Here is a 15,135-nt window from a genome sequence, read left to right on the forward strand (position 1 = left end):
TTTGCACCTCCTGAGCAGCAGAAAGGGGCTGGATCCAGGGAGAGAATTTGGCCCCAGATTTCACCTTTGATCCAATACACTATATGCAAATGCAATGAAATACTCTAGTTCAAAATTTGTGAGCAGTCAACCACCTTCCATTTGTTGTTTATGGCCATCTTTTTGTGGAGTTCAGATATCTGCCATAGGTTAAAAGAGATTCCCTATGAGCGCTGCTTGCTTTCTGTATGTATAAAACATTCTTGTCCACAGATGTTTTTCCTATCACCAAGAAATTAGATTGCTGACTAAACCATGTATGCACTGTGGATAAAACAGTTACTAAAAAAAGTCACTGCACAAGCCAATAAGATGGAATCAGTTATGCAGTTTTCTTGCAGTAAGTTAGGAATTAAAGCAATGTGAAAATGTGGGTGGTTTTAATATGTTTAATTCCAAATAATTTAACAGTTGATTTTTCTTCACTGATTATCATTCTCTCTGCCTTGCACTTGCAGTCTTTCTTTGAGGCAGCAAGCATGATGAGCCAGCTTTCTTACAAGCACTTGGTATTGAATTATGGAGTATGTGTCTGTGGGGAGGAGAGTGAGTAAAATCAATTATATTTATATAATTTCAAACAGCTCTCATTACAGTTTCTGTTCCTGATATTGTGTAAAAGCCTGCTGCAAAATTTATTTGCATCCTAGTTGTACAGGGGTGGCTCAGCAGGCATTCTTGTGAAAGAGTGACAGTTATTCCTGGGGGAATTCTGTGCCACTGTGCATGCGCAGAATTTATGCCCACTTGAGATTTCTTTGCTTCCCTGCAGAAAAATGACTTTCTGACAGGGAAGCAAAGGGAAGCCACAAGAGCGGTCATGCAACCCTCCCAAGCAGTATGTTTTGGATGCTCAGGGCAGCCAGCAGAGAGGTAAATCACTGTGGGGCAGGAGGTGTGATTGGGGAAGACCCAGCTGGTGGCTTCTACCTTGTGCTGGGCTCAGCTGCTAGTCCCAGCTGGGCTGGGGAGGATGGGCCTTCCTCTTCCCCTGCATGGCATCCAGGGCGGGGTCAGACCCACCCCTAGATTTCTCCCCTGGTTGCAGGAAGCTCTGCAGACTCCACCTGCTTCCTGCACCCACCGCGCCTCAGCTGCAGGGGGAGGGATCCCTGTACAGGGAGCTGCTCCCCCATCCACCTAACCCCTGTGCATCCAGACCTCCTCATACCCAGACCCTCCCGCCAAGCCTCACCCCCCCCCCTTCACTCAGAACCTCCCCCCAAATGAGCCCCACTCCCCCAGCATCTGGACTCCCCACGGAGGCCCCACACCCAGACCCCCTGCCGAGCTCTATACCCCCCCCACACACACACCCAGACCCTCCCCCCATGCCTAGGCCCAACCAGCTTCACCTGGACCCCCTGCAGAGTCCCATTACCGTTGCATCCAGAACCCCGCAACAAGCTCCTGTGCATCCAGATCCACCCCGCCCCTGGATGCCCCACTGATCCGCCCGCACCCAGATTACTCCTCATAGAACCTTCTCAACCCACATCTGGATCTCCCCACATTAAGCCCCTCCACACTTGGATCCTGCCTTGCTGAGCCTGCCTGCCCACATGGAGGGGCAGGGCCCTCGGGTGTTCTTGGGGCAGGCCCGGTCCTTGCGGTTTCAGGGTTGGGTGCAGCCTCACCGCTGAGTCCGTGTCCTGGTGGGGAGCTGCACAGTGATCTCCCACCTCTGTGCAGCCAGTGGCCTGTGCTCCCCAATGCCATGCTGGGGCCTCCACATTTATTTGGCAAATAAAATTTGCAGAATTTTAAAATAATGTGTGCAGATTTTTAATTTTTTGGTGCAGAATTTTTAATTTTTTGTCACTCAGGAGTAAGTGACATCAGCAAGCATCATAGGACATTTGAACTGGTTGTGGGAATATGCAGTGTAACCTTTTGTGAAGGATTTGCTAATACATCTGTAGAGACTGGCAAAGGCTTTTAAGAGCCAGCTTTTCACAATCAGCTGACAAAATGGTTTCCACAATTTGTCCACCTGCATTTGCATGTCCATAGTGATCAATGGTGAGCGTAGGTGCCTGATTGTTCAAGCAAATCACCATTTGCCCTGCAAAAAGTCTTGACTGTTACCCTTTGCACATGACCAAATGCTGATTTTTGTGGGGACAAATACAATTTTGGAAGGTGTAGTTTAGGCAACTAGTTCTGAAAATGTGGCCCCTTATTTCAACAGAACTCTGTCCCCCTCCTACCTTCCCTCCAGTAAAAAATCATCCTAGGAACTGTATATGGGTATGTAGTATGTCCTTAGTAACTTTTTTAAAGCAACTTCAGATTGTTGTTCTAGATTTTATTTATGTATTCCCTCATATGCCAGGCTTTTATATGAGCTAGTTCTCCTGTTTTTGTATGTGTATGTTGTCTTAAGGTAGATTAGTGTTAGTAGATCCCTTATCTTGGGGTCATTTTTTACCCTCCACTCCTTTTACTCAGACCAAAGGCATAGAGGCCAGGTTTTGCTAAATAAACTTTGGTTTTCTGTTTTAGTTTTTCATGTGGCTTTTCTAAGTTATTTTAGCATCATATTGTTTTCTTTCTGAGATTCCCATTTTTTAACAAAATAAAACATTTTATGGTAACAGTGAGTGTCGGAATCCCTTTTTTTGTTTGATCATGGGAGTAATGAAGAGCTCAACATTCTGCAAGATGTCCCCTGAATTCAGTTAAAGGGGATCTGCAATGATTTTGTAAGCAAAGTTGTTTAAGATCCTAAATCCTACTTATCTGCATCATAAAATGTAAATACCCATATATTTTCCTTGACTGCTCAGAAAAGCCTTATCCTTGCTTTGCAGCTTGTCTAGAGCTTTCATGATGAGAGAAACAACATGAAATAAATAGTATAAATCAATGGTTCTCAACCTTTTCTACACTGCGACCCACTATCCCATTTAGCAATGTAGGAGGGCAGGACTCCACCGGTTGAGAACAATGGCCCTTATGTTTGTGTTTGATTCTCAAAGTTATTTTAACATCATTTTGTGGGGTGGAAAGGGATCATTTTAAATTGTTGGATGTCCAGTAATTTTATTTTAATAATTACTAAAAATATTTAGTCCAGGGAAACAAGAAATGGTAGGCCAGCTCTTACTAACTGTTTCTCTTACTGCCAACTAAGGGATGTGACTCCCACTACTTAGTCGCACGGGGTGGGGTGGAGGGTATGTAGCTTACTGGCTACCATGATCAAGACCAAGCAAAAAATCACAATCACTAACTATGGTTGTTTTATTATTAAAGAAAGGAAAAGAAACATTAAACAAAACAATACAAATGACAGAATACATGTGATAGACTAGTGACTTCTATTACAAACTCATCTCCACAGATAGACGTATAGAGTTTTTAACAGAGATTAAATCCTTGAGAGTCAATCACCTTTGGGGGGTGCTTTCTTCTTGATAAGTTAAGACCAAAGTATATTGTTTCCCAAAATTAGTCTCTTGTCCAGGAATACATGGTCTAACCATCTGGTGATTAACAGGAGAAACAGACAGGGTAGGTGAGATAATATCTTCTATTGGACCAATAATAAAAGATATCACATCACCCACTTTGTGTCTCTAATATCCTGGGACCGACATGGCTACAACTACACTGCATAGGAGAAACAGTAATTTAAGTTACACCAGTATTTTCCTATCCCAATACAATTATTACAAGATCCCTTAGAGTCTTAGTTAACTTCCTCTCACCAGTCGATGTTGAAGGCTTGGGGGAGGTATCCTTGGGTTGGTTTATTCTTGAGTCTTCTCTGTCTGTGGCAGCTTGCTTGTGGAGTGCTATTTTGAGCAGGATAGCCGAGGATACGTGTGATGGAAAGGGTGCTCACTTCAGAGTTTGTATACCCTTCTCCTTCCAATTTTCATGACATTATAGGAAAACGCTCCTCTTTCAGGCTTGTTTAGATTCAAAATTGGTTGCTGTTGCTCTTTGGTTGGCTTCATACCTTGGGGGTTGGCTTAGGTGACACCTTCAGCTCCTGAATGTGCAGTCTGCCTAATGAATATGCAGCATTTCTTCCTGCCTTTGTGCTTCTTGGGACAGGGAAGATCTATTCCAGATAACTTTTTTAATTAGTTTTAACTCTTTTTATTCAGTCCGTTTTCTGAGAGAGTCTTTCAGTTTTGTTTAGAGTTTAACAGGAAATTAAATTCTGTTTTTTTAAAAAGTCCATATACTCTTTTTTCTTTTTTTTTTTATAGAAAAGTTTTTAGTTGTCAGAATAGTCTTCTTAAATTTAAATAACTCTTACAGAGTCTTGAGCTTAAATAATTAAAAGGTGTTGACTTCGGAATGATTATTCTGGTCTTCTGAAGTTGGTTGAGGGTTTGCCACTGCCAGTAATTAATTCCCCTATAATATAAATATTCTGTACTTAACTGGCTTTTTACACTACTTTAGCAAGATCATTAGATTCCATGCTAATACATAAAGCTTTTTACCATTTTAATAGCAATGACATTAGAAGCTGTATTAAGAGCTTTGCATTTATCTAACATATCTGTAAGAATACATTTCACAAAGATGTTTGCCATTTCAACATTTAAGAAATAAACAAAAGTTTAAAACATCTCCATATACACATGTTTTTCTCTAAAGTTCCTAAGAACAGAAGCAGGTTTTCTTGCAAGAGGGTGAGGATTGGTAGACTCCACTTTACCTAGTTGTATTGCTCTGATAACACACCCTACGTCCTTTTACTATTAGGCCTCTACTTAAAACATAAATGTTTTACACGATCTGTCTTCAAGTGTGCTTGTCCTTGGAAAATAGAAGTAGAAACCTTCTGGGATTTCTGTGATTAGCTTTCACATTTTGTAACATAATTTTACATATGTATTGTTATACTTCCGAGCACCCTGGCTATAGCATTCTTGTAGCTGTATCTTAATATTCAGTAAATATTCTCCTTGGTTTCCCAGTTCACTTGTGGTGGTGTTAGCATAGACACTTCAATTGTTGTATAATGTACTGTATCAGTAGGGAATTTTATCTTCAGACAGCTTGTTTATAAGTATAGTAATTTATCTTTAAACTCATAATTAGACTCTGTAGTCTATCTACTTCTAAAGATATGGGAGATTTACATAGGTAACTTCCTTAGTCCACTGAGAGGAGGCCAGTCCCTTATGTTAGCAACAACTACATTTAATTCAGATAAGTCTGCTACAGATCTGAGTAAAATTTATTTTGTATAGTTCTGAAAGTACTGCATGTTCTCTAAAAGACTAAGTTGCAAGCCAGTTTTTGCATTATAAAGCAGGAAACACACTGTGGTTACAATAGGTTTCATTGTGTTTGGAGTCCAAATGAGGAACATTAATACAATTGAAAGCAGAAGCTCAGGATCATTTCACTTCACTTTAAATTATTTGTTTCTAAAAAAATAAACCACTGAGACAGTGGCAACCATGCAGCTGTGCTATATGGCTTCCTGGGTCCTTGACTAGAAGACTGTTTAAGCAAGTGTTGCCAGATTAATACAGGCAGGCTGTGGGGAAAGGGCCTCTTCTTATGGCTGTGCCTACACAAGATAAGCTGTTAGCACAGTTTGTTTTCAGAGGGGAACTTCTGTTGTTCCAACAAAGAATGTGTTTCAATAGCAGAACCAACAACACTTCAATTCAGCAGGATGAAACTTTAGATTTAAAAAAAGAAGAAGAAAGTTTGTAAACAACTGCAAAGTGACTGAGTTGAAATGATTGTTTTATTAATGCAATATGACATTGATACACTTATACATTATGATGCTAACTTGAAACCACATTACTTTTATTGTCACAAGGTAGGGGGAGGTGTTAAAAATTGGATCTGTTTCTTAGTAGTAGCAGTATGTTTATAAAACAAGAATGAAAAATTAAACAGTCTTTTTACCTTTTAAACACTTTAAATCAGATATCCTGGTGCAGGAGTATGTCAGATTCGGATCCTTGGACACATATTTGAAAAAAAACAAAAATTCTATCAATATCTTGTGGAAATTGGAAGTTGCCAAACAGTTGGCATTGGCCATGCATTTTCTGGTAAGTAATTTTTTTCTTTTTTAGTTGATGGTCAAATTCATATGCTTGGTTTATTATCTATACATATTATACAAACACACACAAAAATCTACATTAAAAGATTTTTATGCAGTCAAGCACTCAAAAGTTAGGAAATGCCAGAATTAAGGCTGCCTGTGCAACCTAGTTCAGCCCCTTTGTGAGTACGCATGAAGATAGTCTTTAATTACATAATCACATACTATTTTTTCCTCAGGATCCATGCCTCATTCAGTTCACAGAATGGACAGTGTTCAGTGAATGAGCAGCTAATTCAGTATTTTGTTTTCTCCTTATTGTTCAATTTGTGGATGTAGGCCTAATTACTGCACACTGTTCATACTACTCTGAAGACAGCATTATTAATTCTGTCATAAGCTTTTCTGTAGCACTTATTGCAGTGGTAGGCAACCTGAGGCCCACAGGCTGCACGCGGCCCGTCAGGGTAATCCGCTGGCAGGCCACAAAATAGGGTTTACATTGACCGTCTGCAGGCACGGCTGCCCGGAGCTCCCAGTGGCCACGGTTCACAGTTCCCGGCCAATGGGAGCTGCGGGAAGCAGCAGCCAGCCCGCACAGCTTCCCACAGCTTCCATTGGACGGGAATGGCGAACCACAGCCACTGGGAGCTGCGGGCAGCCGTGCCTGTGGGCGGTCAATGTAAACACTGTCTCGCGGTCTGCCAGCGGATTACCCTGACAGACCGCGTGCAGGGCACAGGTTGCCTGCCCCTGGCTTATTGGTATAGTACCTGAGTGCGTCACAAACGTTAATTAATTTATCCTCACAACATCCTTATCCCCATTTGATGGCTGGGAAGCTGTGGCACAGAGAGAGAGAGGTCAAAAGTGTCCACTAGGGCAGCATTCAACTGTCTTAACCACAAGACCCTCCCTTTATTTTCTGCAATCCCCTACCTCATTCACTACACACCTTCCAAATTCTGCAACAAATGGGGCAGAGGTCTTACGAAAAGCAGCCTCCTTTACCATGAAGTCCTGATTCATGCCCAGAGCAGATCCATCCTATTCACTAAATGAAGCAGGGGACCTGTGGGGAAAAAAGTATGTGTTTATGTAATTAAAGACTATATCATAATGCATACGAATAAGGGAGCTGAATTAAGGTTGCACAGGCAGCCTTAATTCTGGTATTTTCTGATTTCTGAGTGTTTGACTTTGCAACCTTCATAATATTCTTCTAGCATAGCCTTTTGTATATGATTTCCTAGGGTTTTTTTAAAAAGAAAAGCAAACTGAAAAAACAGAAATGCCATCATATGGTTCCTCTGTAGGGTTGGAATCTTTAGATCCACCTGACAGACATCTGGCACTAGAGGTAACGGAGTAACTGCTACCTCTAGTAGATTGTCATCCACTGTGTGAACCAGCACTAAAGGGAGATGAGACACTCACCTTGATAGTGGGTTTCACAGATATTTGCTGACACCAGAAGACTGGTGAGACTCAGCTGTCTTGGATTCCATTCCAGGCTCTGGAGGGGAGTGTGTTCTAGTGGGCACAGACTTTTGCACATTCCACCAAGCTGATTTCTTCTGTCCCATCCCCATCAACCTGTTCCTGTCCCACTCCTTTCTCTTCCTCACCGCTGGCTACTTGTGACAGTCCCAATCTCCTTGCCTTCCCAATCCAAGACCCTACTCCTCAGGCTTCTCATCCCAGTCCCAGTCTTTTTTTCCCCAGCCATCTCCTCCTCTGAGTTTTCTTTGAGTCAGAATCTCTGCTCTCCACACCCAGTCCCAGGCTCCTTGCCCAACTAATCCGAGTTTCCCCCTCCAACTCCCAGTCCCAGTTTCTCTCCTCCAGTCCCAGTCTCACCAGACTCCTTGTCCCAATCTACTCCTTTCTCTCTCGCAATTCAGATGACTTCCCCCTCTGTGGTGCCAGCAGGGAGGGTCATTTGAGGCATAGGAGAGATAGGCCCTGCTCTCAGTTTTAGCTCCCAGCCCCATCACGGTTCAGAGTATCAGTTACAGGGAAAGCCCTTCTGAGCCTTCATAACCCTGAGCCGGAGCATGCTTAGCTAATCTGTGGGGATGGTGCATGCACAGTTAGTCAGCACTAGGAGCTGTGAGAGGCTCCAGCACGCTCAGTGAGGATGCAGTTTGTGGAGATTTTAGCTGTTAATGTTGAAGAAGTCTTTACTGCATGTGCAAACTGATTTTTCTCAAAGGCTTATAACTTGGGCAAATTTGGGTGGATTTTCATGAGGATGGCAAAAGGTACATACATCTCTGATACACGTGTCACTCCTGCCAAATTTCAAGTCCCTGCTCCAAAGCACAGAGATAGTAGAGCATTTCAGGTGAAAGGTCTTAATTTTGTAACTTGGGCAAAGTAATGTATATTTTCTTATCCTTCTCAAAAACAACTGAACCATTCTGGCTGAAATTGTGCAAGAAAATTTAGCCTGAGGCAGACATCGGGCATGAAAAATTTCACCCCTGACAGTTAAAGTTTCATTAAGTTATAAGCAACTGGGCATAGGGCCTTATAATGGGAGGTGTTGGGCAACCTTAATAATGGACTGTGCTACCAGCCCTGCTATAATTAAGGGCTGATCTGTGAGCATTATTCCTACTGAAGTTAAAAGGGACTTGAAAGCAGAAGAGGGGACAGAATTAGTCCCATCTGAGAGTTAGCCACTTACAAGATTCTAGGCCAAATTCTGCTCTCAGATACACGCAGGCTGCTCCCATTTCAATCAAGGAGGTTAGTGTATATGTAAGGACAGAACTTTGCAAGCCCCTTCAATGCTCTACATAATTTTTCTCCTTCTTAATCTCGCCTCTTGTGTCCCACTATGCTTCTGCTTTCTCCCTACCCTCCTCTAAATCTTCTCCCCGGACTGTATCCTTTACTTCTTTGTTACTGTGTTGGTGTCATTCCTTCTCTCATGCTGCTCCATAAACAGCTCTTATTTTGTCCTGTTTTGTTTGCCAAATGATCCCCTCTCTCCTCCTTGGAAATCTCAACTTAAAAATAATTTCTTCCAGGAATCATGCCTACCATTTCCCCCCTTCATCTTCCTATGCTTAATATAAATTACCTTCTAATAGTGTTAAAAGCTAACACCAGTAAAAGCTGCTGCCTTTTTCAAATTACTAATATACTTCAGGCCTTATTTGATGTCTGCCTAGTTGTAGAACAGGGGTCGGCAACGTTTGGCACGCGACTCGCCAGGGTAAGCACCCTAGTGGGCCGGGCCAGTTTATTTACCTGCTGATGTGGCAGGTTCGGCTGATCGCGGCCACCACTGGCCGCGGTTCGCCGTCCCGGGCCAATGGGGGCGGCGGGAAGCGGTGCGGGCGAGGGATATGCTGGCCGCGGCTTCCCGCCGCCCCCATTGGCCCGGGACGGCAAACTGCGGCCAGTGGGGGCCTCGATCAGCCGAACCTGCCACATCAGCAGGTAAATAAACTGGCCCGGCCCGCTAGGGTGCTTACCCTGGCGAGTCGCGTGCCAAACGTTGCCGACCCCTGTTGTAGAACATATATTAAAGCTATCCAAATTTTAAATCTAGATAGATAATGGACATAATTTAACCAATATTTAAATTTTCTAACCAGTTGGAGAGGAATTAGCGGTGTCATTTTATTCCTGTCTGCAATATGTGATCTATTTAATTTCCTAGACTAACACTTTCTTTTAAATGCCTTCTGGATTTTACCTGTTTATTTACATAAAAATGTATTTATCTTTATCAGGAAGATAAAAGCCTGGTTCATGGGAATGTATGTGCAAAAAATATCTTGCTTATCAGAGAAGAAGATAGGAAGTCTGGAAACCTTCCGTTTATCAAGCTTAGTGATCCTGGCATCAGCATGACAGTTTTGCCAAAAGACAGTAAGTCTTGGAGTCAACTGTCTTGGCTATTGTTTGTAACATTGAAAATATTTGTATTTTTATTTCTCAGACCTCTCATTCTACTGATTGTTTAGTGTGATAAGCTCCTCCAGCCTTTCTCCAGTCCCTAAAACACCATCCCAGACAGCAGTTAAAACTGCATCTTGTTATCAACAAATGGCTATAGAAAACAAAGTCAAAATTTTCTGCTGGGTGATTTTGTTTGGTTTTAAATAAGTCTGTACAAAAACACAAACAGGTTAAGATGGTACATTGGGAAGACTGGCATTTCAACATAGATTACTGTATGTTCTAAACAAAACATCTTTTCCAAAGGGATGTTTGACCAGACTGTAATGTGCCATGACTCAATCTACTATACTTGTAGCATACTGCTGGATTAGTAGTCACTGCAGGTCAGGATTGAAGTGCTTTATCATAGTAATGTGAGAGGTTTTGAGCGCATATGGAAAGCCCAGCATTTTCAAAAGTAACCAGTGATTGTTAGGTGCCCAATTTGAAACTGCGGGGGCCTGATTTTCAAAACCATCTCCCACGCATCTCAGGCTGGGCACCTGAAATCACTTCACTCTTGAAAATGATGACCTATATATCCATAATATGCTGCTGTTCTGTCACTTTTACAAGCTGTGAAATGCTTTCAAATGGAATAAAAATATTAATATTAATAGGACAACATGCACAAGTAGATGCATCTGATGATGGACTACTAGATGGATATATAATGTATCCATTCTCACTGTCTCCCCTTTTTTGTCATTTAAAGTGACACTGTCAGGTGAAAATTCATATAGTCTTAAACCGGTTTCCTTAGCTGTGTTACAAATAACACCTTAGATTATTCAAATTGGAAGCATTTTTAAAATATAAAGTACTAATCTTCATTGATATTGTTTACTTTTTATTTATTTATTTTTGCTATATTCAGTTTGGAAGATGAAAACAGATTAATCCATTTTGGTTTTAATCAGTTTTACTTTATAGTTTATATATGTTGGCAGGATGCAGCAACCTTTGGAATGTAAGCAGTGTAGTGTGATGGTAATGTTATACAATGAACTTTCCAATGAATTTTTTAAAAGTTGCAATATTTCTTTTGATAGTAGTCTTTCTGTAAACTTAATTTCAAAAATCTTAAATCTTGGGTCTAAACTGATCTGACAGTATCCTTTTAACTCGTTACCCCAATCAGTTTTAGTTTTGATCAAATAATGAAGACTCAAACAGTTGAATTCCTCTGTATGCACACTGCTGCTTGTTGCAGAGTCAGCATGTTGTGCCCCATCTGAAAACTACTAAGCATGTGCCTCTGATTTTTCACCCTCTCAGTCTTGTGTGGGAACTACTGTTTCTTGATGGTAGTGGGAAAGGGCATTCATGTCAGAGCAACAACATGATGTAGAAATTCCTTAAATCTGGCTTCATGGGGCTATAAAGAGAAGACAGTCAATGAACTTTTAAAATTAGAAGCAATGATACTTCATCCTAGTTACAAGTGCTCATCATTTGTGCATGTGTCATTTAGCATTTACTATTGAAGAACAGGAACTTCAGAAGAGTTTGAAGTATTTCATTCTAAAAAATAAGAGATAATTGTAGAAATTCAAACTTTTACTAATTCTAATGTGTTTAAGTAGAATTTGCAGATAAAAGTAGACACTTCAGTATTATTCGTGACCTGTTGTGTTTTCATGATTACATAGTTCTTCTTGAAAGGATACCCTGGGTTCCACCTGAATGCATTGAAAATCCTAAACAGCTAAGCTTGGCAACAGACAAGTGGAGTTTTGGTACCACTTTATGGGAAATCTGCAGTGGGGGAGACAAGCCCCTTAGTGCACTGGATTCTCCCAGGGTAAGTATTGGCAAGTAGAGTTTGTTGTTACTGTATCTGTGAACACCATGTTTCTTTGTTGACTATTCTTTCTAGTCACCTTTAAAATGCATTTTTAGTGCAGTATCGTGTTTGGTCTTGCAGAGAGTCCAAACCCCAAATTATCCAATGCAGAAGCGTTTACAGGTATAAAAATGTCTCTAAAAATAGAATACAACTTAAAAATTTCCAAAATTATTGCTCCGTAATATTGCAGGTCTTTCCTGCAGGCACATTTAGTCCATCTCTCTTGAAAATTGTCAGGAGAGTCCCGTAAACGCGAAATCCAACCCTTTTCGGAGCTTTACACAAACTCACTTGTACCCATCACAAAAGCCTAATCTTGCCTGTGGCTGCTACTGCAATTTCCCAATAGCTCCCCCAATCAGCTCATTTAATAACACATTCCTAGCAGAGCCACTGGATAGACACTTACCTGGAAGGAGAAACATCTGAGATGCTAGCCCCCTCTGACTCATCCACACTCTCTCATAGTCAGAATAAGGGTAGAGACAGACCTCAGCCAGCCCACAGGTGGGCAAAACTTTCTTACTACTCCATCCTAGTTAGGCTGCACAGAATCACCTGTGCAAAGGAAATAAGTTGGTCTTTCTCATTTAAACCAGAAATGGCTGTTCTGCCACAGATACCATGTTTGTCACAAAGCTGCTGAGAATGGTATTATACACTAAAGCATCTTCTGTCTTTAATCCTAGAAGCTACAGTTTTATGAAGATAGGCACCAGCTTCCTGCTCCAAACTGGACAGAACTAGCAAATCTTATAAACAACTGTATGGATTATGAGCCAGATTTCAGACCTTCTTTCAGAGCCATTATACGTGATCTTAACAGTTTGTTCACACCAGGTAAGTTCATGAAGGAAAGGGAATGGATTTTTGGTAGAAGGTTGTAAACTCTTTGGAGGTAGGGGCTGTTTTGTTCTGTGTCCATAGAATGTCTAGAATAATGGGATCCTGGTCCAAGGCACTACCACAACATAAACAACAGACGTTATGATGAATCTATTTTATTGTTTTCCAGTTTGCTATTAAAAGTGAATTTTACTGGGGGATCATTCAAAACATTTTCATTGTATTATAAATATTGATTTCAAATATATTGGCAAGATTGCAGTCCTAGCTTCTTAGTGAAGTACATTATATCAATGATCCTTGTACTTTCTCCCAGTAGCTGGGATAAATACTGCTAAACTTGCTACTGTTCCTGCAGACTTACTCCCTGGTTATCAAATGCCCTTCTGATTTTTGAATGTTGTGCCCCCTAGAAAAGGGGCCATTGCACAGTAGGTGTTATAGTTAAACCAGCAAGGATTGGTTTGCAAAAATCCATGTTTGAAAATTCTTAAGAGAAGGGTCACTATGAGTCAGCTGTCAAGACCAGTCTCTTTTTTTTGGCCCAGCAGCATCCAGAGTGTCACTCCAATTTGCTGGTTTGTAATAACTCATTCTTTGTGGCAGCAACTTACTATCTGATATTTATTTAGGAAACTGAGTTCAATCCACTGTTAATATTCTATTATGCTCTGGATAGACCTAGAGAGGGAAGGGGGAGCATGTCAGCAAAATGACAAGGTTTACCCTTTCATCATTTTTTTTTTTTTTTTTGGTTTTTGCCCAGATTACGAGCTATTGACAGAAAATGACATGTTACCAAACATGAGGATTGGTGCTCTTGGGTTTTCTGGGGCGTTTGAAGACAGGGACCCAACACAATTTGAAGAGAGACACCTTAAGTTCTTACAGCAACTTGGCAAGGTAGGAAGCTTTGAACTCTAACTGACTGGAAGAAATAAGGTTACTTAGGTGTAACTGAGGTTCTTTACGATGACTTTGCATGTTCTCATTTATGGGTGATTTGCCACTTGGAAGGAAGTTTTGAACTCTAAGGCCTGGTCTGCACTAGAAAATTAGGTCAGTTTAATTACGTCTGTCAAGCATGTGAAAAATCCACACTCCTGAGTGGCGTTGTTAAGCTGACCTAAGTCACCCTGTAGACAGCACTAGGTTGACAGAAGGGTTCTTCCATCGACCTAGCTACTGCCTCTTGGGGGATGAATTACCTATGCTGCTGGGAAAACCCCTCCCATTGGTGTAGATAGCATCTTCACTGAAACACTACAGCAGCACAGCTGTAGCATTTCAAGTGTAGACAAGCCCTAAGTGGCTGGAAGAATCCCACCTTTCAATTTCCTCCTGGTGACTTCTTATACATCATTTTCATTGCACCTTTGTGTTATTGGAATAAATTGTGTAAATATGGTTCCAGACAGATATAAGCACAATGCACATTCCTTCCAGATTTGCCTGTCAGTCACTGTGTAGGGTATCACTAAACAGAACAGAACTCTGGGATGGAATCTCTGCACTGAATCTAGTGGCACTGAGTGGTTAAAAGTTTCAGGAGTGTGTTACTAACACCTAGATAGACCTATCTTTTTCCATTTTTATTTTCTGCTCTTAGATTCATTTAAAATTGCTCCTGAGCTCTTCTGCATGGTAACTGATTTTTTTTTTTTGTATCTGAACTATCCTGAATAGGGCAACTGAGTGCCTCTTAAAACTGAGAATGTCTCTGTTAACAGGGGCTGGCACTGAAAGTGTTATGCTGCAGAAACCAGTGTTTGGCTACATGTTTTGCAGACCTCTGCAGACTGGCTGCATGAAGGTGCTGCTGGCCAGCAGTCCTGATGAAACTGACGGAACCCCAGCTAAGCACATGTGCTTTTTGAGAACCACTCCCCACCATGCTTGTCACATGTTAACATTCTGGACACACGGAATCAGAGACTCTAGTAACACTGCCCCCATATGCAGATGGTTTGTGGTAGAGTACAGGAGACAGAAGAGTTGGTTTCTCGGGCAGAAGAAGGGAGACACTGGACTGAGCATGAATAAGTGAGGCAGGGGATAGTTCTGGGAACAGCTAGTTAGCAAGGAGAGGAAATGAACAGAGCAGAAACTTATGGTCAGGAAAATGAAGACAGGCATAGAAAATAAGTTAGCAAAATGCGGGGGGTGGGAGGGGGAGAAGGACACAATAGAGAGACAAATGGAGAAGATCAAGAAATAAAGGAGAATTGGGGAATGGGGCGGGGGCAGGATATTGGCCCACAGATAAGAGTCAAAAATACTGTAAAGGTGCAGTAATAGCTGAAAACTGTTAAGAGGCTGCAGTGGAGTCAATGCTGTTTTTATCCCTTTCCACCCTTTACTGCTACATGTCCCAGCTATTAATTCTGAAGTGTGAGTGGGA

General features: G+C 41.5%; 1 protein-coding gene across 2 annotated transcripts in view; it reads left to right on the top strand.

The window, feature by feature from the left end:
* The window catches only part of JAK2 (Janus kinase 2), a 139,966-nt gene that overhangs the window by 107,155 nt on the left and 17,676 nt on the right, over positions 1-15,135 (top strand). For both annotated transcript variants that reach the window (XM_026652354.1, XM_026652355.1), the window contains exons 13-18: positions 498-585; positions 5,956-6,083; positions 9,829-9,967; positions 11,692-11,843; positions 12,578-12,728; positions 13,501-13,637. In XM_026652354.1, the coding sequence (XP_026508139.1) occupies positions 498-585; positions 5,956-6,083; positions 9,829-9,967; positions 11,692-11,843; positions 12,578-12,728; positions 13,501-13,637 (795 nt within the window). The remainder of the gene's footprint in view (positions 1-497; positions 586-5,955; positions 6,084-9,828; positions 9,968-11,691; positions 11,844-12,577; positions 12,729-13,500; positions 13,638-15,135) is intronic.

The sequence above is a fragment of the Terrapene carolina genome, unplaced genomic scaffold (assembly GCF_002925995.2).
Source record: "Terrapene carolina triunguis isolate 2854851 unplaced genomic scaffold, T_m_triunguis-2.0 Scaffold113, whole genome shotgun sequence".
Classification (NCBI taxonomy): Eukaryota; Metazoa; Chordata; order Testudines; family Emydidae; genus Terrapene; species Terrapene triunguis.